At 42.1% G+C, this 26,333-nt stretch overlaps 1 protein-coding gene and 1 pseudogene across 3 annotated transcripts in view; one reads left to right on the top strand and one right to left on the bottom strand.

Annotated features, from left to right (window-relative positions):
• Positions 1-26,333, bottom strand: part of IGSF11 (immunoglobulin superfamily member 11) — a 134,618-nt gene that overhangs the window by 14,761 nt on the left and 93,524 nt on the right. For both annotated transcript variants that reach the window (XM_080655455.1, XM_080655454.1), the window contains exons 2-4: positions 7,814-7,977; positions 6,161-6,368; positions 3,203-3,358 (exon numbers count right to left, since the gene is read on the bottom strand). In XM_080655455.1, coding sequence (XP_080511581.1) covers positions 3,203-3,358; positions 6,161-6,368; positions 7,814-7,977 — 528 coding nt within the window. The remainder of the gene's footprint in view (positions 1-3,202; positions 3,359-6,160; positions 6,369-7,813; positions 7,978-26,333) is intronic.
• Positions 14,771-15,764, top strand: LOC308241702 (microspherule protein 1-like; annotated as a pseudogene). Its single transcript has one exon. The product of its transcript is annotated as a microspherule protein 1-like (transcript).

The following is a 26,333-nucleotide window of genomic DNA, read 5'->3' on the forward strand; positions in this document are numbered from 1 at the left end:
AGATGTTCACTTTGATCACCTCGTTAAAGTGGTATCCACCAGGTCTGTCTACTATGTTACAGCTGACCCTTGAACAACACAGGGGTTAGGAGAACTGACACACACCCCCAGGAGTAGAAAATCTGCATATAATTTTTGATTCCCCAAAGACTTAACTACTAATAGCCTACTGTTGACTACAAGCCTTATCGATAACCTAAACAGTCAACACGTATTTTGTATGTTATATGTATTATGCATGGTATTGTTACAATAAAGTAAGCTAGAGAAAAGAAAATCATAAGGAAGAGAAAATACATTTACAGTATTTATTGAAAAAATCTGCATATAAGAGGATCCCTGTAATTCAAACCCTTGTTGTACAAAGGTCAACGGTATTATTTTTTTCTATGCAATAAGTAATTTGTGGAGACATATTTTGGAACTATGTAAACATCCTGTTCCTTATCAAACTTTTGTCCATTATTTTGACATCAGTGATGGCTTTCCTAACTCCACCATTCCTTCTATATACATTAATAGGTATTCTACTGTTAGAAAATGGCTTTCCCTTATTCTACTGGCTTTCCCTTATCCCCCATTTATTTATGTATATCAGCAGAGATCCAGGGACTCTCATTTTATTCAATGGATTATGTATTTACTTTAATGTTCAAATTGTCTCAGATTTGGCTGGAAGAAATGCCTTCAAGCTGGCTCCTATACACAAGATCAATGCTAATTCCCACATATTATGCCACTGTCACTAATAAGACATCTGGGGTGCTTTCCCCTGGTGTCAAACATTCTTTTCTCAGAGATGCATCCTGAGTTTATATTAAGCAACTGCAAACATATTAGTAAAGTAAATCTTCTGAAAAAAATTATGTTGAGATTAAATGTTATTTTGAGATCTACTTTATTTATGTAGCTATCAAGAGGTAGGCTTAAAATAAAACTCAGACTCATTTAATGTGCATTATTATGAAACATGAAATTATCTAAAGTAATCCTGATAACCGATCCAGAGTTTAAATTATAAAAGATAAACATTTTCATCTTTGCATCCCAATTCTCTTTTATACCCAAAGAACCAAAGAATATTCAAATTACAAAGAAAATATTAAAAAATGTGTTTCAGCTGGTCTGGCTTAGTGGATAGAGCAGGGGTGGGCAAACTTTTTGACTCGAGGGCCACAATGGGTTCTTAAACTGAACCGGAGGGCTGGAACAAAAGCATGGATGGAGTGTTTGTGTGAACAAATATAAATTCAAAGTAAAGGAGCGGAGGGGAAAGCAAGAGAAACGGATAGAACAGCCGGATCCGGCCCACAGGCCGTAGTTTGCCCAAGGCTGGGATAGAGCATCAGCCTGCAGACTGAAAGGTCCCAGGTTCAATTCCAGTCAAGGGCACATGCCTGGGTTGTGGGCTCAATCCCCAGTAAGGGGTGTGGAGGCCTCCGATCAATGATTCTCTCTCCTCATTGATGTTTCTATCTCTCTCTCTCTCCCTGTCCCTTCCTCTAAATCAACTTTTTTAAATTTGACTGATATATATTTATTCATAAACAAGGTATGGAAAGTTTTTTCTACAGATATTTCACAACTTATATACAAACAACCACTTTTAAATGTTCATTTGTAATTCCAAACTCAATCCAGTATTTCAAAGAAATGTTATAAAATAAATCATAAAATCTTAAGGTGAACGATATCGTCTTCAAGATACTGTTTAACCCCCTTATTTTACAAAAGGCAACACAGGCCAAAAGAGGCAAACTGTCACAGAAAAACCTAGAATTTGAATATAATTTCAGGATTTGAAGACAAGTTCTATTTCAAACATATCACTTATAATGGTGAGATCAACAAGTTAGTACAGAAATAAAGCTATTTAGCCCATAGTGTGGCTAAAACATTTACCAATAAAAAATCAGTAGAGAACAACAATATTGCAATAACCATTATTAGAGTACCAAAAGGTGTATGTTGAAAGAAATGTTTTAAAATAATGAAATCTGGACTAGGTTAACTTAAAAGTGATGGGAGGTCCACTGATACTTCTGTTGTGATTCTGAAAGAAAACTAACAAGCCCTTTAAGAAGTTGGTGGTCCTGGTCCTTTAATATGTCTAACTTCACATACAACTTAGGACTTTCCTTTTCCATGGTTCATACTAATCAAGCATAACTAAGGTTGTTTTAGATCTCTCCATTAACTGCCAATTCTTTTTTTTTATATTATTTTTAATTGATTTCAGAGAGGAAGTGAGAGAGAGAGAAACATCAATGATGAGAGAGAATCATTGATTGGCTGCCTCCTGCACGTCCCCTATTTGGGGGAGGGAGAGAATGGAGCCTGCAACCCAGGCATGTGCCCTTGGCCGGAATCAAACCTGGGACCCTTTAGTCCGCAGGCCGACGCTCTATCCACTGAGCCAAACTGGCTAGAGCAACTACCAATTCTTTGAGATTTTTACATCTGCCCTGAAAATGTTATAGGAAACATGTTCTGTATTACTGATGATGCAACACCCGAGACTGCTAATTCCTAATTTTTTTAAATAGATTTTATGTATAATTCTATAATTTTCCTCATTTTATTTCATAATTTTTCCTCAATTTTTTAGGGATGTTTCTTTTAACATCAAATACCAATAGCTGGATTAACATGTAGAAAACCATCAGTGATATTCATGCCTTCCCTATGTTTACCTGTCTGGTGTGATCAACTCCTGGATGATCGGTGGGGCCTTTTCCTGTTCTCTTTCCCATCTTCCTCCTCTAATTAGACATGAGGCTGCAAATAGGATGATTAGCCCTTCCATGACCATGCAGATGGTTCCTCGTATAAAAGTAGGCAGTTGCATCTCAAGTAGGAAGTGGATTCTCAGTGATGAACTTCAAGGATTATCTTACAGTTAACAATACACAGAAGCTACCATTGAACTATTTTAAAATCTTCACTATGATGGAACAGAATTTCCATATACAGTTACCACTGAATAATCTATATTTCATAAAACCAGCAATGAGAAGATATAATACAATGTTTTGTTCTCTTTATTGTTGAAAACACAAAATGATCCAGATAGCTTTTTCAGCAGTTAGAAATACGGTGTGTGTTTTTTCAAAATCTATGAAAGCTATTACTTTGTGAGTTTTAGAATCAAAATTTTCCACAATAACTAATTAAGTGAGTTAAGCAACACTCTACTACATACCCTGAGTGGCTGTTGGAGGTAGCTTGAAGGTATTGTCTAACTTCTCCCAAAGATAAGTTGGTCGAGGAATGCCTTCCTCAGAGCTGCAGAGCAGGATGACGTCGCTGCCGACATCCTGGGATCCTTGGATTTGGCAATGAGGGGCAGAAGGGGGAACTATAATAGGAAGAATAAGCAGCAAAGTATGCAATCACTACAAGTCAAACAATGACAGAGGTGAGATCCAACATTCAGTACAATAGAACCTCACTGCTTTTGGAACACATACACTAGGAGACTACCTGAGCGAAGCCAGTGAGTCATGTACTATTCACAGGGCTTGGGCATAGGTGCCTACAATTTCAGTTAGCAGGGAACAAGTATGTAAAAGGGCCTACACTCTCTGACCACATTTTCAAGGTATGTTATGGACTTGCTTTCACTCTGCTTCCTCTAAAGAATTCTTGAGATTCTTTGTTCAACATACTGCCTTTAAAAACACTGCTGAATACATATGTTCACAGCAGCATCATTTACAATACTAAAAGGTGGAAACAACCCAAGTGTCTATAGATAGATAAATGGGTAAGTGAAATGTAGTTATACATACAATGAAATATTTAGACTTGAAAAGTAAGAAAATTCTGAGATGTTACAACACTGATGAACCTTGAAGACATGCTGAGTGAAATAAGCTAGTCATAATAAGACAAAATATCATTCCACTTATATGAGGTATCTAGAGTAATCAAATTTATAGAAACAGAAAGTAGAATGGTGATTTCCATCAGCTGGGGATAGAGGGGCATGTTGTTTAATGGGTACAGAGTTTTAGTTTTACAAAGTGAAAGTAGTTATGGGGATTGGTTGCACAATAATGGGAATGTACTTAACACTACTGAACTGCACTGTAAATTTTATGTTACATGTATTTTACCACAGTAAATTTTTTTCATTACTGAAAGGGGCCGCTTGTAGAGAAGATACCTCAAGGAAGAGCAACCACTTACCCTGCCAGCTCCACTCTGGCTAAGATCACCTCAACAAGGTCCTTTATCACTTTACAAACAAAAACCAGGCAGACCTACTTTATACCTAAGCTGCTTTGTGGTACGGGAAGTTATGGTAAGGTTCAAGTCTACCTACTACTTGATAGTAATAGAGTGCACATTTTCTAATCATTAAGGCGGATGAGGACACAAAGATCATGAAATAAAAAATTACTGGAAAAAAAACACTAAAGGAAGAAGGTGGCGATTCATAGCAAAAATAAAACAAAACAAAACAAAACAAGCAAGCAAAAAAATATATATATATAAAGAAAGTAAGCCCATGGCTTTGAGTCCCTTATTAGGAAATACAGGCAGTAGAGATTAAATCAAAGTAATGATGTACTTGTAATGCTAATGGCTTTTCAGTAAATGTGTTCCATCTTGCAAAAATGAATGGATGAATGACTAAATGAATGAATGAAAAATAAATGCAGTACACAGAAGAACCAGGAAAGAAGGTGGGTGGAGGAAAAAAGAACAATGAGAGTAACCTATAGGTAGGAAGAGTAAAAAAAATCTCAGGGTACCCTACCTGCTACGATAGGATAAACCAATCTCCTCAGTTTAGTGTCTTCAACATTGCCACTGTGACGCTATGAGGGGAAACCAACATAATTCTTTGAAGGCAGCATTAATTATAAAATAAATTAAAGGCTTTTTTTTCCTTCCTTTAAAAAAATGAAAAAAATAAACTTGGAGAATGTGGGAAGCTAGTTATCTAACTTACAGGCTTAAGTATCAGAACAATATTAAATTCCAATAGTACTCAAGAGTATCTTAAAATCTACAATTTTAATATATTAGAATGAATGATACTTCTAGGATAGAATTCTCCAACCTGGTTCTTGGTTTTCTTAATCTGTTTAAAAACTGGGAGGGCAAGGCACCGAGGCTATAGCATATCCTCACCCAAGGAAGAAATATGTCAAGAAACCCCGACACTGGTGTCCTCAAGTGACTCAATAATGGAAGGGACAGGGAGAGAGCCTGCCAAGGAGCATGGGAGCAGGTTCTGAGACGCAAGCAGGATGAAGGGCCATCAAAAGCATCAGCCTTTTCTAAGTACTTCCTCAGTCTCCCCAAATCAGTGGTCGGCAAACTCATTAGTCAACAGAGCGGCAAACCGTGGCTCGCGAGCCGCATGTGGCTCGCAAGCCGCAGTTTGCCGACCACTGCCCCAAATGAACTGCACTTAGCCACTTCTGCCATAAGCATCCATTTCGGAGGGAGTGTTTTACTTCAGAGGCAGTGAAACTGAGAAATAAAACATGTTTAAGAGTGGATATAATTAAGTATTAGATAGTCTAACTTGCCAGTATAATGGAAAGAATACTGATTTGAGTAAAGAGACCTACATTTTAATTTAAACTTTATTGTGCTTCTTGTCTATATAACCTTGGGAAAAGTCCTAATCTATTTGGTCTTGGTATTAAGACCAAATTGATCATATAACTTATCATTTAAATAAGGATACTTTTGAGAGTAAGAGGAGGTATTATTAAAATCATGCCAGGACAAGAAGTGTAAACTAACAACTGGTGAGCCTACTCAGAGTTACACAGACATGATGTAGTAGTTAACTATTTTCACATGGGCTGAAACTTCCGCTTCATACTCATAAAATAATTCTTGATTTAATTTGCTCTCAATAATACATCCTCTCCTGCACAATCCTAAGGAAAGTGAGAGGCCACTTGTGATGGTATTGTATATCATCTTTATCCAGGATGTGAACTTTAGAAAGCTACTAAAATGGAGTGTGGCGGGGGATGGCGGGGAGACTAAGAAGCACGGAGAAGCAGAGTGGACGTGGGCTGGGCGGAGAGATGACATGAGAAGGACACAAGCAGATTGTGAGTGTAGTAAACGTGCTTGAGAGGAGATCTGAAGTAAAGCCCAAGTGCTTGGGACATTTGCTATCACTCACCTAAAACTGTGAGACCGGTGACGCCAATGTTCCTGCCCCCTCTATCCGGAAGGTTGTTAACCAAACACTGGTAGGTGCCAGTGTCTGATAGCTGAGTGTTGTTAATGAAGATAGAGACATTGGTGGCTGGCATGGTGCCTGCAAATCCTACCCTGCCGTGGAACTGGGGGGCGCCATCAAACATCTGTCCACCCTGATACAGAATGACCTGCAAAAGAAAGCAAAGTCAGTAAACTGGCCACTGCATCTCCTTCTAGACACGTAACTGTAACTACCTAGTAAACAGTAGACTGCACCAGACATTAGAGAACTTTATTTCTAACTTAGAGTTGCTACCAAGTTCTTACTATAACACCTGTCTGTAAGCATCTAGGGATTCTAAATTTTACATACCCAATTGAAATAACATTATTTCCTTACCTAACTCATCAGAATAAAGAAAACACCTTTATGCTATGCTACTATCAGCCCATAAATATTTTTACTGGTTCAAAAAATTAGATCCAAATTAAATTTTTTTTAAAAAAATGAGCACTGCTATTCTCATGCTTACTAGGTCACATAATAGATCACAGGTAATAACTGAATATACATGAATGTCATAAAAGGGAAGGAGAGTTATAAGCCCATGATTGCTGTTCTTATATCAATTTCTAACATCAAAGTTAACTATTCATGGGAGGGGACTTAAAGGAGTGGTGCTGCAAAAAGCCCTTAGGGCTGAGAGAGGGGAACTTGGTTCTATTCCAACTCTACCCGTAAATGTTTGCATAACCATGGCCAAGTCTTTCTTTGCCTGTTTGACTCAATCATTGACTCCTAAAATGATGAGGTTGAACAAAATGATCTCAAAGGCTCAGTCCAATTACACAAGTTCCATAGTTTAAAGAAATTCAAGAAGTTCCAATTAAATCTATTTGTTCCCCCACAGAGGAATGAATAGGAGGTTATGTCCTCACCCTTTCCTGCCAGCCCAACTCCCTTCAGAAAATTCAGCTTATCAAATATTTTTAGGTAGTGATAAGTTTATTGAAGCAGGAAAGCTTCATAAAAGAAATAATTAACTCTGGGAATGAAGGTATAGTCATAATCACAATGCATTAATCTCCTGAGCATTCTTTTCTGCAGTAGCTATCACATATTATGGATCTTTTGCCTATAATTGATACACCTTATTAGGAAGTAACTTCTATTTTCATGTACCCTAATTTGTTTGAAACTCCAGTATGCTGGCTGGCTTTATTTAATATACTGTAAAATTAGCCAAATAATTCAAGTACTACTTTCTTAATATTATCACAATCTTTAAAAAGTACTTTCTCATCCACCTAGTTTCAGTCCCCGCCTTTCAAAATGTATTTTGCTTTGGTATATAATCAGTCTTGGCATTTCCTGTCAGTGATTTTTTTTTATGCAATTCCAGGTTCCTACATAAAATTTTCAGAAAGATCCCCCTGACATCTGTTAATTTTTCTAAAAAGTCTCTTCTGATAGTTGACTTAATGCAGGAGTAGGAATTAAAGCAGCACAGGCAACGCACAATGAGCATGCCACCTTTCTCTAGAAATCAAACATGTACTCAGGATGCTTTCCTACCTGCCTCCTCTGAAAAGATTAATATCCTAGAGGCAGCACAGGATGGAACAGAAGTACCTGCTCAGGTTGGTTGGCATTGGCGAGAGGAATGACCATCCAAATGACATTGAGGTTGATGAGGGCAGCACTGGTAGTGAAAGTACAGGGCAGGACTGCTGTCTGACCCCGGGCCACCTGGACACTCCCAGGGCTCTCTGAGACCTCCAGGGAAACCGTGACACCTACGGAAGAACCAACAGGAGGTTATGTGCTCACCCTTTCTGGACAGAAAGAGCTGTGTTTTCATGTGATTAATGAAGTATACAGACTATGACAGTCTTACTAAACAACTACTGACCAGTCACTGAGACAAAGTAATGGAAACTATTCATCCCTTTCTTTACCTCTTAGTAACTACAAATGAAAAATAGTAGAGGCTACTATTCTATTTTGTAAGTCATTATTTGGTATTTGGCCAGATTCAAATATAACATAGGAGAATTCAATTGATAGGGTTTGAGCAAAACTTGACATAGTGATGGGGGATGAAAAAATAAGGCAATTTTTTAAAAAGCATTATTATATTAGCACAACTGCAATATTAAACGCTTACACATAAATCTAACAAAATATTTGCAGGAACTATAGCCTGAAAACTCTAAAATGCTGATAAAATAAATAAGACTAAATAAATGTTCAGCTTTGAAATGTTCATGAGGACTGGATGGTTCAATATTGTTAAAGTGCCAATTTCCCCCAAAATGATCTATAGATTCAGAGCAATCTCGGTCAATATCCCAGCAGGCTTTTTGTTGATATTGACAAACTAAATCTAAAACGCAAGAAAACGGAAAGTGCTAGAATAGTCAAAAAGAATACTGAAAAATAATTTGGAGAATTCATACTATGTGCATACAAAGTTTGCTACAGCACTATGAGATCAAGACAGCGTGGTACCAGCACAAGGACAGACCACCAGATAACTGAATTTTATACTTTAAGTAAGCCCTTATATTTATGGTCAAATGCTTTTCAACTATGGTACAAGACAATTAAGTGCGGTAAAGAATTGTTGTTTTTTTAATAAATGGTATTGGAACAATTCAATATTAACATGCAAAAAAAACACTCAGACCCTTGTCTCATAGCACACAGAAAACTCAACTCAAAATGTACTACAGACCTAAGCCTAGCCTGGTGCTCAGTTGGTTGGAGCATCATCCCATATGCCAAAAGACTGCAGGTCTGATCCCGTCAGGGCACATAACTCGGTCAAGGCGTGTGCCGGAGGCAATCAATGAATGTTTCTCTCTCATCTCCTCTCTCTCTCTCTCTCTCTCTCTCTCTCCCCATCCCTTTTTCCCTCCCTCCCTCCCTTCTTTTCTCTCTAAAATCAATAAAGACATCCTCAGGTCAGTATTAAAAATAAAAAAATGTGCCACAAACCTAAATGTAAGCTAAAACTATAAAACTTCTAGAAACAAATTTTGTGACTTTGGGTTAGTCAAAGAGGTCTTAACATAGCACAATAACCATAAATCATAAAAGAAAACAATTAATAACTGGACTTCATTAAAATTTTTAAAACTTATGTGATTCAATATGTTTAATTTTTAAAAATAAAACACCAAGATACAGAATTAGAAAAAAATATTTGTAAATCACATATCTAATAAAGGACTTGTTTAAAGAATATATAAAGAACTATTAAAATTCCATAATAAAAAGACAAACAATCCTATATAATAAAGAGGTAATATGTAAATTGACTTATCACTCCAACACATAAGATGGCCGCCCCCATGTGGACACAAGATGGCCACCACAAGATGGCCAGCAGGGGAGGGCAGTTAAGAGGGACAGGGCCTGCAGGGGAGGGCAGTTGGGAGTGACGAGGCCAGCAGGGGAGGGCAGTTAGGGGTGATCAGGATGGCAGGGGAGGGCTGTTAGGGGCAATTGGGCTGGCAGGGGAGCAGTTAGGCATTGATCAGGCTGGCAGCGGAGTGGTTAGGGGCAATCAGGCAGGCAGGCAGGCAGGCGAACGGTTGGGAGCAAGCAGTCCTGGACTGTGTGAGGGATGTCCATGTAAGCCCGATCCCATCGAAGGGTGCCATATTGGAGAGGGTACAGGCTGGGCTGAAGGACACACCCCCCAGTGCATGAATTTCATGCACCGGGCCTCTAGTCTATTAAAATGGATAAAATATGCTCAACATTATCACTCATTAGGACACTGCATATTAAAACCACAATAAGATACCATTACACACGCACTTGTAGTGGCTATAACCAAGACAAAACCAAGTGCTGACAAGGATATAGAGAAACTGAAAGCCTCTCTTACTGCTGCTGGGAATGTAAAATAGTTTCAGTTTATTAAATAGTTTAACATAAACTTACTATACAACATGCCAATTCCATCCCTAGGAATGTAACCAAACAAAACGAAAATACAGAGTGGCCAGATTATGATCTCTGAACACATAATAATCTGGCCACTCAGTATAAATATATGTGTGTGTTTGTGTGTGTGTGTGTGTGTGTGTGTGTGTGTGTGTATACACATATCCTATATAATAAAAGAGTAATATGCAAATTAACCATCACCCCGCTACACCCATAAGCCACACCCACCAGTCATGCCCACCAGCTAATCAGGAGCAAGTATGCAAATTAACCCAACCAAGATGGCGGTTAATTTGCATATCCCAGGAGAAGAGCGAAACCTGAAGACAGTGTAGAAGAAGGAAGCCAGGCATTGCAGAAGGGAGCGAAGTTACAGAGAAGCAAGCAAGCAGGGTGGGGGAGAAGGGAGGGAAGAAGGTGGGGCTGTGGAGAAGGGAGGGAAGCAGGTGTGGCAGGGGAGAAGGGAGGAAAGCAGACTGACGCAGGAAGCCCTATTGCAGGAATCTTCCTGCAACGGGCCTCTAGTAAAAGAGTAATATGCAAATTAACCATCACTCCGCTACACCCACAAGCCACGTCCACAAGCCACGCCCACAAGCCAATCAGGAGCGAATATGTAAATAAACCCACCCAAGATGGCTATGGCCACAGAGAGCAGGAGGGAGGCTTGGGTTTCCCTGGCAATGGAGGAAGCCAAGCTTTCCGCCTGCCCTTGCCGGCCTAGGCCTCCACTCAAGGCTACAAAGTTTCAATGATAGAAGATACATAAAACCCAAACAGAAATGGCAGCAGCCATGGAGCTGGAAAGAGCAGGAGGCTAGGGTTGCCCCCGACAATGGAGGAAGCCAAGCTTTCCGCACACCCTGGCTGGCCCAGGCCTCCACTTAAGGCTACAAAGTTTCAATTATAGAAGATACATAAATCAAAAAAAAAAATGGCTGCCCCCAAGAAGCAAGCAGAAGGCTTAGCTCCACTCCAGGCTACAAAGTTTCAATTGCAGAAGATAAATAAACCCCAGATACCAGGGCCTCCGCTTGGGTCACCAGGGGGCGTGGCCGGCCTGCAAACCACCACAGGCCCCTCGCCCAGGCTGCCTCATGCCCCAAGGGAACCCCCACCCTAATCCGGGTCACCCTTCAGGGCAAACCAGCTGGCCCCCACCCATGCACCAGGCCTCTATCCTATCTAATAAAAGAGTAATATGCAGATTGACCATCATTCCAACACACAAGATGGCTGCCCCCATGTGGTCAAAGATCCTGCCCCCATGTGGACACAAGATGGCCACCACAAGATGGCCAGCAAAGGAGGACAGTTGGGAGGGACCAGGCCTGCAAGGGAGGGCAGTTGGGGGCGATCAAGCCTGCAGGGGAGGGTAGTTAGGGGTGACCAAGCCGGCAGAGGAGGGAAGTTGGGGGCGAACAGGCCTGCAGGGAAAGGCAGTTGGGAGGGACCCAGGCCCGCAGGGGAGAGAAGTTGGGGGGGACCAGGCCTGCAGGGGAGGGCAGTTAGGGGAAAACAGGCTGGCAGGGGAGCAGTTAGGCATCAATCAGGCAGGCAGGGAAGTGGTTAGGGGGTGATCAGGCTGGCAGGCAGAAGCGGTTAGGGGCAATCAGGAAGGCAGGTAGGCGAGCAGTTGGGAGCCAGCAGTCCTGGATTGTGAGAGGGATGTCTGACTGCCTGTTTAGGCCCGATCCCACCAGGATCGGGCCTAAACGGGCAGTTGGACATCCCTCGAGGGGCCCCAGATTGGAGAGGGTGCAGGCTGGGCTGAGGGACATCCCCTCCCCCGTGCACGAATTTCGTGCACCAGGCCTCTAGTGTGTGTGTGTGTGTGTGTGTGTGTGTGTGTGTGTGTGTATGTTCGAGGCCCGGTGCATGAATTCGTGCATGGGCATGGGTGGGGTCCAGCCAGCCTGGCCAGGAGGAGGGGACATGGGCGGTTGGCTGGCCTGCCTGCTGGTCGAACTCCTGGTCAAGGGGACAATTTGCATATTAGCCTTTTATTATATAGGATATACACTGAGTGGCCAGATTATTATGTGTTCAGAGATCATAATAATGTGGCCACTCAGTGTATATGTCTACACAAAGAATTGTCTGTGAATGTTCATAGCAGCATTATTCATATCATACCCCCAAATGGAAAAATATTCACCAACTGGTGAATGGATAAATAAAATGTGGAATATCCATACAATTAAACACAAGAAATTAAAAGCAGTAAGTTACTGATACATGTTACAGCATGGATGATGAGTCTTTCAAAGTATTTTGCTGAATGAAAGAAATCAGATGCAAAAGACAGCAGTGTACTTTATTATTCCATTTATATGAAATGCCCAGCAAAGACAAATCTACAGACAGCAAGCAAGTCAGTGGTTACATTGGCTGGAGAGGAGGGAGGAGGGACTGATGCAAATAGGTTCAAGGATTTTTAGGGTGATGGAAAACTATTAAAACTGGACTGTTGAATTTTATACTTTAAATGGGTAAATTTTGTGACATATAAATTATACTTCAATATTTCTATTAAAATTTAAAAAAATGAAAGCAGTGGTTCACCAGAGCCATTTCCTGGGAAGCCAAAATCAACTGTTATCTCTTCTGAAAAGAATGCCTGCGCCCTGGGACTACAGAACAATATGGGACTAACAGGAGATTAAAATCCGTCAGGGAGAGCCAACAAAGAAGCTATTCTAATCATGAAAAATACATTAGGTCCCTGGCAGTATCTCAAAGTTTGATTTTGGAGTGGTATATTCTCAATTCTCCCCCAAAAAAGTAACACAGAATACTGTTATGATTACATTGAGTTTACAAAAATAAATGTACATAACACCTTCCTTCTATAGAACTTCATGTTCTTCACATACAGTCTGATAGTGTTCTCAGGAGTTCAATTTGCAGGATAAAATGTTTCATAAAACAAGCCCCATCTGTGGTAGGATACAAAGCACTTTATAACATCAGGGAAAGTCTCTAGGTTAAACAACACTAGGGAAAGTCTCAAGTTTTAAAAAGGGAAGTTGAAAGAACCTTGGGTGTTAAGAGGCAGAATGGGGAGGTAATTTGATCACAGAACCAGCATGACCAGAGGAACAAGTGCATCATCAGGGAGAAGTGGGTTAAGGGAGTATGTGTTAGAATGATTATTATGAACTAGAGGCCCAGTGCACGAATTCATGCACCAGTGGGGTCCCTCGGCCTGCCCTGTGGGATCGGACTGAAACCAGCTCTCTGACATCCCCCAGGGGTCCTGGACTGCGAGAGGGCACAGGCCAGGCTGAGGGACCCCACCGGTGCACAATCAGGGCCAGGGAGAGATGTGGGAGGTTGGCCAGCCAGGTAGGGACTGCGGGAGGGCTCCAGGGCGTGTCCAGCCCATATCACTCAGTCCTGAACGGCCAGACCCCAGCAACAAGCTAACTTGCCGATCAGAGAATCTGCCCCCTGGTCGTCACTGCACGTCATAGCAAGCAGTTGAGTGGCCTAAGCATATCATTAGCATATTAAGCTTTGATTGGTTGAATGACCAGTCGACTGGATACTTAGCATATTAGGCTTTTATTATATAGGACTAGAGGCCTGGTGCACGAAATTCATGCACGGAGGGGGGTGTCCCTCAGCCCGGCCTGCACTCTCTCCAATCTGGGACCACTTGGGGGATGTCTGACTGCCAGGATTGGGCCTAAATCGGCAGTTGGACATCCCTCTCACAATCTGGGACCCTTGACTCCTAACCGCTCGCCTGCCAACCTGCCTGATTGCCCCTAACTGCTTCTACTTGCCAGCCTGATTGCCCCCAACTGCCCTCCCCTGCCGGCCTGATCACCCTCAAATGCCCTTCCCTGCCAGCCTGATCGCCCACAACTGCCCTCCCCTGCAGCAACCTGCCTCCTCCATGTGAGGCAGTGGAGCCTACAGTACCGACCTCCTCCGCACTGCACGGAGCCACGGGACCCCCAGGCCTCACCACACAGAGCGGCCGCCGGGCCCCGCCTCCGCTGTGAGTTCAGCCATCTTGTGGGGGCCATCTTTATGGCGGCCATCTTGTGACGACATTGCGCGCGAGGACCACCTACGCTTTTATTAGTATAGATGCCATGGAGATTAAGAATAAGTGTAAAAGCCAAACTGGTGACAAAACCTCCTTCATTTCATGCTTCTGATAATACTCCAAGGAAAGGAATGTTCCCCACTTAACCTCCCCAGGAGAATATATACCCTCCACCCTCAAGTCACTCATTTCCAACTGAACTCATACAATCTTTGATATAAATTTTAAAAAGAAAAATATGGCCAATATCTACATAATAAAAGAGTAACAAGCCTCACAGGCCTTGGGCACCATCCCTAAACGGAGAAGCTCCTCCAGGTTTATCAAGAGGAAGAAGTTTGACGATGAGCTGGTGGAGAGCAGCCTGGCCAAGTCCTCTACCCGGGCAAAGGGGGCCAGGGGGGTGGAACCAGGGTGCTGTTCTGGGAGTGAACCCTCCTCTAGTGAGAAAAAGAAGGTGTCCAAGGCCCCCAGCACTCCTGTGCCGCCCAGCCCAGCCCAGCCCCCACTCCTGGAATCACCAAGCGTGTAAAAAAGAGCAAACAGCCACTTCAGGTGACCAAGGATCCGGGCCGCTGGAAGCCTGCTGATGACCTCCTGCTCATCAATGCTGTGTTGCAGACCAATGACCTGACATCGGTCCACCTGGGTGTGAAGTCCAGCTGCCACTTCACCCTTCGGGAAGTCCAAGAGCGCTGGTACGCCCTACTCTACGATCCTGTCATCTCCAAGCTGGCCTGCCAGGCAATGAGGCAGCTGCACCCAGAGGCCATAGCCGCCATCCAAAGTAAGGCCCTGTTCAGCAAGGCTGAGGAACAGCTGCTCAGCAAAGTGGGATTGACCAGCCAGCCCACCTTAGAGACCTTCTAGGACCTGTTGCACAGACACCCTGATGCCTTCTACTTGGCTCGTACTGCCAAGGCTCTGCAGGCCCACTGGCAGCTCATGAAGCAGTATTACCTGCTGGAGGACCAGACAGTGCAGCCGCTGCCCAAGGGGGACCAGGTGCTGAACTTCTCCAATGCAGAGGACCTGACTGATGACAGTAAGCTCAAGGACATGCGAGATGAGGTGCTAGAACATGAGCTGACAGTGGCTGACCGGTGCCAGAAGCGAGAGATTCGTCAGCTGGAACAGGAATTGCATAAGTGGCAGGTGCTTGTAGATAGCATCACTGTCATGAGCTCTCCGGACTTCGACAACCAGACGCTGGCAGTGCTACGGGGCCACATGGTGCGGTACCTGATGCGCTCGAGAGAGATCACCCTGGAGAGGGCAACCAAGGATAACCAGATTAATGTGGACCTGTCTCTGGAGGGTCCAGCTTGGAAGATCTCCTGGAAGCAAGGTGTCATCAAACTGAAAAACAACGATGATTTCTTCATTGCCAATGAAGGTCGGCGACCCATCTATATCGATGGACGGCCGGTGCTGTGTGGCTCCAAATGGCGCCTCAGCAATAACGCTGTGGTGGAGATTGCCAGCCTGCAATTCGTCTTCCTCGTCAACCAGGACCTCATTGCCCTTATCCGGGCTAAGGCTGCCAAGATCACCCCACAGTGAGGTGTGGTGGCAGGACCTATGGGCTCTCTGGCCTCAGTTTCCCCTGCCATTCCAGCTCCCTACCTAGAGCTGGGAACTTGGGCTCCTGGAAAAACCAGAGTGGGTAGCGAGAGACCCAACTGACAGCCCATTGATCTGAGCCTTTGCTGGGGTGGGGCGGGGGAGAGGGTATGGGGCTGGCCCTCAGGAACCCCTAGAGGCTGGGACTCTGCAGCTCCCTTAAAGCCAGAGCCCCCCTCTCTCAGCAGACTACCTTTCCCTGGCCCCAGATTCCTAATCCATGTCTCCAAGCTGATTAGCTACAGACCTTTACTGTATTACTTTTCTTTTGTAAATAAAAAGCACTGCGTTCCAAAAAAAAATATATATATATGGCCAATATCTACCTAATAAAAGAGTAACATGCTAATTGACCATACCTTCATGACACCCACCAGCCAATCAGGAGTATGCAAATTAACCCACCAAAGATGGCAGGTTAATTTGCATATGCAGGCACCCAGCGGCCAGGGTGGTGCAGAACGCCCCCAGCCGCTCCGGGCCTCTGGGCAGCATGGGAAGGCGGAAAGGTGGCTCCAGGCCAGAGCAGAAAGGCGGCTCCAGCCAGAGCGAAGGTGGTGCCGGCAGCCAGGGAAAGGAAGGCCCATTCTGGCACGAATCTTCGTGCATCAGGCTTCTAGTCTATAATAAAAGTGTAATATGCTAATTAGACTGGACAGCCGAATGACCTTCCAGATGTCATTCTGGAGTCCTTCCGGACGAAGCCACGGCGGCAGGGGCTGAGGCAGAGCGGTTAGGGGCAATCAGGCAGGCAGGCGAGCAGTTAGGGGTGATCAGGCAGGCAGGCGAGTGGTTAGGGGCGATCAGGCAGGCAGACAGAGTGGTTGGGGCGATCAGGCAGGCAAGCAGAGGGGTTAGGGGCGATCAGGCAGGCAGGAAGTTGAGTGGTTAGGAGCCAGCAGTCCCGGATTGCGACAGGGACGTCCGACTGCTGATTTAGGACATCCCCCGGCAGTCGGACATCCCCCGAGGGGTCCCAGATTGCGAGAGGGTGCAGGAAAGGGTACAGGGACCCCGACCCCTTGTGTACAAATTTAGTGCACCGGGCCTCTAGTAAACTAATAATGAATGAGAAAGATGTAGATGGGGAAAACTACCATAATATGGAAGGATTTCAGAAAAGGAATAGTAGCTTTGCAGGACAGGAGTGGGAGCAGGGGAAAGCAGAACAAGTCTGCTGGTGGAAAGCAAGCCTCTGGGGGGCAGTGGGGGGTGGGGGAGAAGCTATGAAAGACCGACTTCAGCTGCATCAACTTCACATCTTTATGTAAGGTTAATCCTGAACTTATAAGTATCAAGAGAACTACAGAAGAAATATTCTACATAAGCTGCTTTCAGAACTTGTAAAAGTATAGGTCTGTAGCTGGACAGATCTGGTTTGAAATCTGGCTCTTTCATCTATTTAGCTGTGTGGCTCCAAATAAATCACTTAATCTCTGATTGTTGCTTTATCTGTTCAACAGGGCTAAATACTACCAGCACATCATCCAAAAGAAATGATAAGGGCAGTACCAGATGCTGATGGCTGATGATGACAGTTGGGCTATTGCAAGCTAACATTTAGGCCACAATGGCCAAATATCAAGTCCACTTAAGCACTATACATAAACATATACATACACTTCTACATTTAGTCCTATAATGTATCTTATCCCCATTTTACAGAAGAAACTGAGGCCCAGAGAGATTCAAAACCAGCTCAAGGACACATGGCTCAAGGTCACATAGGAAATAATAAGGCCTGGATTCAAATCCTAGAAATTTATCTATACAGACCATACATTATACCACACATAACTAGCACACAGAAATCAGTCACTACTATAACATACAATCACAAAATATAAAACTAGTATGGACTTTTATGTAAAGCCATCAAATGGAAACCTATTCTCAACTTCCTGCTTCCAAAGCTACAAATCAGCTTTGATCTGCCTCATCCTCTTCTTCCTCTCTCCTGTTAGATTAAAGGAGCTCATCTAAGACCAACCTCTCATCTGGGCATACATGTTATAATCCATCCTCTAGGCCTCCTTAGCACCCTTATCAGAGACTGCTCCCTCTCATGTAGCTTCAACCTCTCCCACTGCACTGGAGCCTTCCTGGTAGCATTTAAACATCCTCAAGTATTTCCACTTTTTAAAAAAAAAACCCTCCCTCCCTCCACTCCACAGTCCTCTCCAGCGACTGTCCTCTTTCTGATATATCATCATTAATCTTTTCGTAAGAGTTGTCTATACTCACTCTCTCCGTAGAGACTCCTCTATTCCGTCTCCAATGCACCCCTGCCACTACCTCTTCTTAAATAGAGTTCTCCCTAGGTTTCCCAGGGACCTCCTGATGCCTTCACGACTCTTGTGATCATTCCTGGACTCTCAGGAGCATTGAACAGTAATGACCGTGCCCCCTCCTTCTTGAAACACATGTTTCCCTTAGCTTCAGTGGCATCATTTACTTCTGGCTTTATTTCTATATCACAGAAAACGTCTGTCTCTTTTGCTTTTTCACCCTTCTCTGCCTGGCTACTAAATGAATGCCTTCTAATTCTAAACTCTCTCTATAGACTCATCCATTATCATGGCTCCAATTCTTATATACATGACAATGGCTTCCAAACTTCTCTAACCACAAACCTCTCTTCTTATATCCAACTGCCTCCTAGACATCTCTATGTAGCTATCTTAAAGGCACCTCAAGTCAACTTGTTCAAGATGAAACTTGATCTTCCCCTCTGTGCCTGCATCCACTATATATCTGGCTCCTTTCGAGTGTTCCCTACACTAGTGAGTGGCTGGTCCAATCATTAGGTTCTCAATTTTTATTCAGAAATCTTTCTTGATTCCTTCACTCTCTCATCACCTTCCAAAGCCAATCCTTGATCAAATCTGATCCATTTTACAGACTAAATTTCTCTTGACTTCTTCAATCAGAGCCTCTGCTCTGTCCTCTATTTCCTTTTGTCTGATTTGCTCTGTTCCTCACCCCAATCCCTTTACTTAGTGACCTCCTACTTATCCTTCATATTAGCTCAAGCGTGAGAAGGTAACGCTTGAGCTAATATGAAGGATAAGTAGGTTGGGTCTCACAAAACACTGTTCCTTTCATTCTGAACACTATCCAAACTCGTAATCATACTTTCATTAGTGTGATTATTTAAGACTGTCACTTAGTGTAAAGTGCATTAAGAGCTCCATTACTGTAAATACTCAATAAAAACTCAATACATACACACTGCTGAACTGATCTAATTCAATTTCCACATAAAAATACTAGGGTCCAAAGAGAGCAAAGGTCTTAAGATTGGGACCTGCATTTTCTGATTTCTAATAAATAGGTTTTCTACCACACCAAAGTCTTCCACATACCATAACTCAGAAAACTAATGATATTATTACCTACTAGAGGCCCAGTGCATGAATTTGTGCAGGGTGGTGTCCCCAAGGGGGGCTGGGACCAGGATGTGATCAGCCCTCTGGGTGGGCAGTGGGACACCCTTGCTGGCCCAGGATCCGGATCCATCCCTCTGACACTTCCAGGAGGCTGGCTGCACTGTTAGGATCATGAGGGCGGCACTGGTCCATCGGTACCTGGCCCGTTCTCCAGAGATTGGACCGCAGGACTACTGAGGAAGTGAGTGGCTGTCACTGGGCTGGTGGCTCATCAGGATGGGTCGATCAGCTGAGTGGCATTCCCACTGTGGGAGCACTCTGACCACCATGGGGAAGCTCCTGCATTGAGTGCCCCCTGGTGGTCACTGTGCATCACAGCAGTCGCTTAGGCTTTTATATATATAGATATTATGATTTGGGTGAAGTGATATTTCTGTACCAACAGAACTGGCACTGAGCAATAAAAACTCAATTTATTTGTAAATATATCTGCTCTCCTCAGTCTCATATGGATAGAAATAGTTAACTTTTTTTAAAATGCTGTTCTGCTCTTTAGCTTTCAGAAATCTCTATGAAACAATTTTGATGGCTATAAAACTTTTAGGACTACACAGAGAATACTTGGGTCAGGAGTAAACATCTGTAAGGGACTTTATGGAGAGCATTTTTTATTAGAACTCTGGTGTGCCTATGGTGTGCTATAAATCCCATACCATTCCCACCCAAAGGGCCTACATTCCCTGAATAAAGAGCCGGTGCAGGGTCATCTGAGATTCTGTCCAAATGGCTAATGAACCTTCCAATAAAAGGAAGCTAGAGATAGACCTCTGGATTCCTAGAGAGTGGATCACTGGCATTCTGAGAACTACACATGTATTTCTGTTTATAAATTGAGATTTTCTTATTTTGCTCTATTTCAAAACTGAGAGTGATCAGAAAAAGTTGTGTAACCTGCTTAAGTTTACCTCTATGGAAATAATTGGTTCTGAATAAATTTAAAGGCATATGGGAGACAAAGTGAAGTTGCTTTGTGATTGAGTCTCAGCATTCCTATTTAACATACTGGTTTAATTGAGTATAATTAAAACTTTCTTAGAAAGACTAAGCAGGAATTACATGGGTGTTTTTCACATTTTAAATGCATAGGTTTTTTGTGTGTTTTTTTTTTTCTAGCTTACAAAAACAAAAAACTAAAAGCCCTATTTCTTTTTAGAGTGCATTTCCATATTTGAAATTCTATGCAAGAATTTAAACTTTAATACTAAAGAACGGATTAAAAAGTAATTGAAAATATCTTGCAATTTGCAATATTTACACGTAAAATGCATAATTTAAAAGCTGATTTGGCAGCATTTTTCTTAGTAACTTCACCCAAGAAAAATTAAGTCGACTCATGAATTCTGAATGATTCTTAGCAAGTAAATATGAAAGACATAAGCACATAGCCTTGTTTCCTCTGAGGAGTTGAAATCATATATAACAGTTGTCTGTACTCTTTTTTTAGGCCCTTATTTCCCAAGATTTAAAGCAGAAAGAAATTCACAATTATCTCAGACCAAGAGATAATGTTGCAGTGGCTCTCAACCTTTCTAATGCCGCAACCCTTTAATACAGTTCCTCATGTTGTGGTGACCCCCAACCATAAAATTATTTTCGTTGCTACTTAATAACTGTAATTTTGCTACTGTTATGAATCGTAATGTAAATATCTGTGTTTTCCGATGGTCTTAGGCTCTAGCAAGGTCGACTTCCTCAGGAAGCATACCAAGGGCTCTAGCAAGGTCGACTAAGACCATCGGAAAACACAGATATTTACATTACGATTCATAACAGTAGCAAAATTACAGTTATGAAGTAGCAACGAAAATAATTTTATGGTTGGGGGTCACCACAACATGAGGAACTGTATTAAAGGGTTGCGGCATTAGAAAGGTTGAGAACCACTGTGTTAGAGGAAAATAAGCTGGCAGCAAAGAATTCTTAAAATCTTAAGAGGGACCATCCACACACTACATACATAACCAAGAGAACAGAGGATATTTTACAGTGATAATGCTAGAAGGACAGAAACCTCCCCTACAGATCAGAGCCAGAACACCTAAAGTTCAGAATGAGAACTGGCCCAAGCAATCCAACTGAGATTTCAAAGTAGAGTGTTCGCTGACATCTGTAGAACGTGTGTGCTCATATTTCAGGATCAGCCCAACTGACAGAACACGTCCCTCTGGGAATGTAGTCAGCAAAGCATCAAAAGGATCTGATGGCATTTGGGAAGATCTATGTTGTCTTTTTACCCAAAATGTTAACATCAGCAGCCACAAAATGTTTATTGGCGTTTATGATTTCCCTATGACTTCATAAGTACGTTTCTTACATATAAAAAAACATGTTACAATTCATTTAACCTATTCAAATTCAGTTTTGTGGTCCCATCAGACTGAAATATTTTTCAAATCATAAAAATTCTATGCTCTACTCCCTGTTTTCTCAAGGAAACTATAGACTATCCAAGTTTCTACTATGGTAGTGATTTTTAAAACAGATCACTTTATCTTCATACTTTAACCAAATTTTAATTAGATAAAATAATCTATCTTTATAATTTGTATTATATCATTGTATTTTAAAAACTGCAATCTTGTGGTACATCTACACAATGGAATACTACACTGCTGTAAAAAAGAAAGAACTCTTACCATTAGCAACCGCATGGATGGACCTGGAGAGCATTATGCTAAGCCAAATAAGCAAATCAGAGAAAGGAAAATATCACATGCTCTCACTTATTTGTGGAATATAAAGAACATAAACTGATGAACAAAAATAGATCCAGAAACAGAGAAGCATTGAACAGACCATCAAACTTCAAAGGGAAAGCAGGGGAGGGGGGGGGGGTAGTAAAAGATCAACCAAAGGACTTGTATGCATGCATATAAGCATAACCAATGGACAGAGACACTAGGGGGATGAGGGCATGTGCTGGGGGGTGTAGGGGGCAGGGAGAGGTCAATGGGGGAAAAGGAGATATATATAATACTATATGTAATATGGTACTTTAAACGATAAAGAATTTTAAAAATATATACAAAGTGTGTTAAAAATAATGTTTATGTTAAAGGACATTAAAGTATGCTTTGGTCATCAACACAGTACTAAACTAAGTGAAGAGTAAATATCTCGTTAATTTGATCAATGTAGATGGCTTTATTATGCACTGGTCAAGTACATTAATCAATGTATAGGATCATAGCCACATCTAGACTTCATTTTATGCCATATTGAACAATGTACTTTATTGTTGCTATACAAAAATAGGCTACCATAAAATTATATATTATTGTCTTCTGGCTGAAGCAATGGACACTCATACATGCCCCATGGTATTAGAACATTACTTTTCCATGGTATTATAGTCCCCCTTTAGATGCCATTGCAGTGCCTTCTCACTGACTTTTCCTCTTCAACCTAAACATTCCTCAGGAAGCATACCAAGGGCAAACAGCATGCCAGGGTACTAGAGTATAGAAGTTATTTCCTCAGGTGTAGTTCCAAAGAGCAGTCCAGAGATGCAATAAAGTACAGAGGAAAGCATGAAGCCTTGTCCTGAACCAATGTCCATATTCTACATTAACACTTCCCTTTGTCACTTTTCAAATGGTCAGAAAGCATATATATCTGCCTACTGGGCCCCTTCATCCCCAGTATGTGGGTAACACTGACTCAGCAATAGCACCTGACAATTGATTTGAATGTGATTAGAATCCTCTTCAGCAAGTCTCCTATTATTATAGCCCTCTCCTGAGTTCATATCTGGGTTCAAGAATAGGTGTTCTAGTACAATGAGAAAGTCCCTTACAGGGTTGACCATGGTCTGGCTATATTTTGCTTGTCCTATATTACATGACCCTCTCAAGTTTTTAATAGTTTGAATTGCTTATAATAAAACAACACAAAACTCTTGATGGCCAGCTTATCTTTAGAGTTGGTATCATTGGGCCTGCATTTTATATGGCAAATTATTCATGCTGCCCCACAGACAAAGCATGAGCTCTCCACCTCCCCACCATCCCCACCATTTCTTATTATTCTACCATATAGCCCAATTTACACCTGCCTGACTCCTGTAGGCATTTGTGTTTGCAAATCCTTTTGGAAAATTCAGTGAATAATGGGACTATAATTAACTGTTTATAGAAGAAAGCCACAAAGGCAGAATCGGTTTTGCAATGTTATGATGGACATGACGTTATGATTACCACCACAGCCACAATTCCCTGCAGGGAAAACAGAATAAAGCAGTTCCCTAAACACAGGTCACCATGGTTTGTGACACAGAATCTCATTCACACACCGGCTACAAGTGATTGTCCCAGGAATCACAACTGGACCAAAACAGTCACCTATAATCTGGACAGTTGCTTATAAGATGACCATCATAAGGTCCTTGTCAAAAGATACACCAAATACAATGATGCCCAGCAAATATAATAAGACCTTCCCTCTTGCGGGTCATTTGAAAAAGCAGCAACATGTGAAGAAAGAAGAGCTAGGTCACTAAAATAGGAATAAAGAGAGGCATTAAATAATGATAAAGGGGTCAATTCATCATGAGTATAATAGTTCTGTGTGTGTACCTAACAACCAAGCTTCAGAGTATATGAAGCAAAAACTGATAAACTGAAATAAGAAAAAGGAAAAAAAAAACCACTTGCAGTTTATAATGACAGTTTCATAATTAGAGATTGGAACACTCTTTTGTCATTAACAATGACATATAACAAATCCATAAAACAAACAGATAAAAATCAGTTTTTAAAAAATCAGTAAAAATATAGAAAACCTAAATAATGAACTTATGAACTAACCAGTGAACTTAACATAACTCCAATTTTTAGAACACTCTACCCAGCATCATGAAATACACATTATTTTCTAGTGTACATGGAATATTCACCAAAGTAGACCATATTCTGAGATACAAAATAAACTTTAACAAATTAAAAAGAATTAAAATCATACAAATAATGTGAATTAAATTAGAGCCAATAACAAAAAGAAATCTAAGAAATAATAAAATATTTCTAAAAATGCACTTCTAAATAAATCATGGGTTGTTTCCCAGTTATTGGAATATGGATTCTCGTACTTACAAATACTTAGTTTAAAGAACCTAAAATGAGGCTTAAATAGTATTGAGCAGTTTGCTACCTTTAATTGTATCCAGATACTAGGACAAAAAAAATGATACTAGAATTGAAAAAATATGTAATTCACGAGTCAAAGGTGAAATTACAAGGAAAATCAGAAAATTTGTTGAATTGCATGAAAATGAAAACACAACATATCAAAATTTATGGAAAGCAACGAAGTACTACTTAGGGAAAAATTGACATCTAAATGCTCACATTATAAAAAGAAGAAAGCTTTATAATCAACAACCTAAATAAGCATCCACCTTAAGAAATGAGAAAAAGAAAAGCAAATTAAATCAAAAGCAAGTAAAAAAAAAAAAGAGTAGAATTTAATGAAAATGAAGACATAAAAATTAGAGTAAGCCAATGAAATCAAAAGCTGCTTCTATGAAAACGTCAATGAACTTGATAAATGCCTAACCAAACTGATGGATAATATATAAGAGAAGACACAGGTATGAAAAGGGGGACATAACTACAGATTCTAAAGATACTGAAAGAATACTAAGTGGATATTATAAATAGCTTTATGCTAATATATTTGAAAGACAAGGTACCAAAGCTCCCTCTAAAAGATATAGATAACTTGAATAGCCCAATGTCCGTTAAAGAAATGAATGTAATTTGCATTTCAAAATTCTCCCACCAAGGTAATCCCAAGTCCAAATAGCTTTTTGGTGAACTCTGACAAACATTTAATGGTAAAAGAAAACACACAAAAACAATCTATCTAATCTAATAAAAAGGTAATATGCAAATTAACCAGCACTCCGTCACAAAGATGGCGGCGCACATAGCATCCTGCGCCCCGGCTGCAGAGGGAGGGAGGGCATCTGGGCAGGCAGCACACCCCCAGCCCAGCGGACACAACATAGGGCTGGGGGTGTGCTCCCGGCGGCCGCCACACGGCTCAGAGAATGCCCCAAGCCCAGCTGACACAACACAGGGCGGCCTCTGCGCGTAATCTGCAGAGGAAACACCTTTTCTGACTGCTCATTGGCTAAGCTCCCTGTACGCCACCACTCACAGTGTTCTTGGTAACTTGGGTAATAAGAATCCAAGAAGGTGATCTAGGGTTTTTCCACCTCACTCCTGGAGGAAAAAACTAAGGTCCACTGCTGGAGGGGCTAAGAAATGTCATATCCTGCCCTAGCCGGTTTGGCTCAGTGGATAGAGCCTCGGCCTGCCGACTGCAGGGTCCAGGTTCGATTCTGATCAAGGGCATGTACCTAGGTTGCAGGCTCCTCCCTGGCTGGGGCCCAGGTCAGGGCTCATGCAAGAGGCAACCAATCGAAGTGTCCCTCTCACATTGATGTTTCTCTCTGTCTTTCCCTCTCTCTTCCAAGCTCTCTAAAAATCAATGGAAACATATCCTCAGGTGAGGATAAAAAAAAGAAAGAAATGTCATATCCTGTGAAATACATATCTTGAAAATGACTAAAGAAAGTTGTCATTTTTTTGTGGTGAAGGGACTGGAGTCCGTGTTGATGAAAACACCTTGGCGGCTGCGGCAGCCAGCAGTGGCAGCAGCAGCAGTGGGGTGATGGGGCTGGCGCCTTCCACTGATCAGCCCAGTCACCTCCCATAGAGGGAGGCCAGACTGCGGCTTAGGCCCGGGCCTAAGCCGTCAATAGGACATCCCCTGAGGGCTCCCAGTCTGTGAGAGGGGGCAGGCTGGGCTGAGGGACACCCCCCCAGTGCATGAATTTCATACACTAGGCCTCTAGAATATATATAAAAGCCTAAGCGACCATTACGACCGATTGACCGGAATGACCAGTGAATGAGTCGCTATGATGCGCAATAACCACCAGAGGGCAGACTGCCCCCTGGTGGTCAGTGCACTCCCACAGCCACTCACTCCCTCAGTAGTCCTGTAGGTCCAATTTCTGGAGAACAGGCCAGGCACAGTGCTGCTGGCACAATCC

Source organism: Plecotus auritus (assembly GCF_963455305.1).
Source record: "Plecotus auritus genome assembly, chromosome: 2".
NCBI classification, from domain to species: Eukaryota; Metazoa; Chordata; class Mammalia; order Chiroptera; family Vespertilionidae; genus Plecotus; species Plecotus auritus.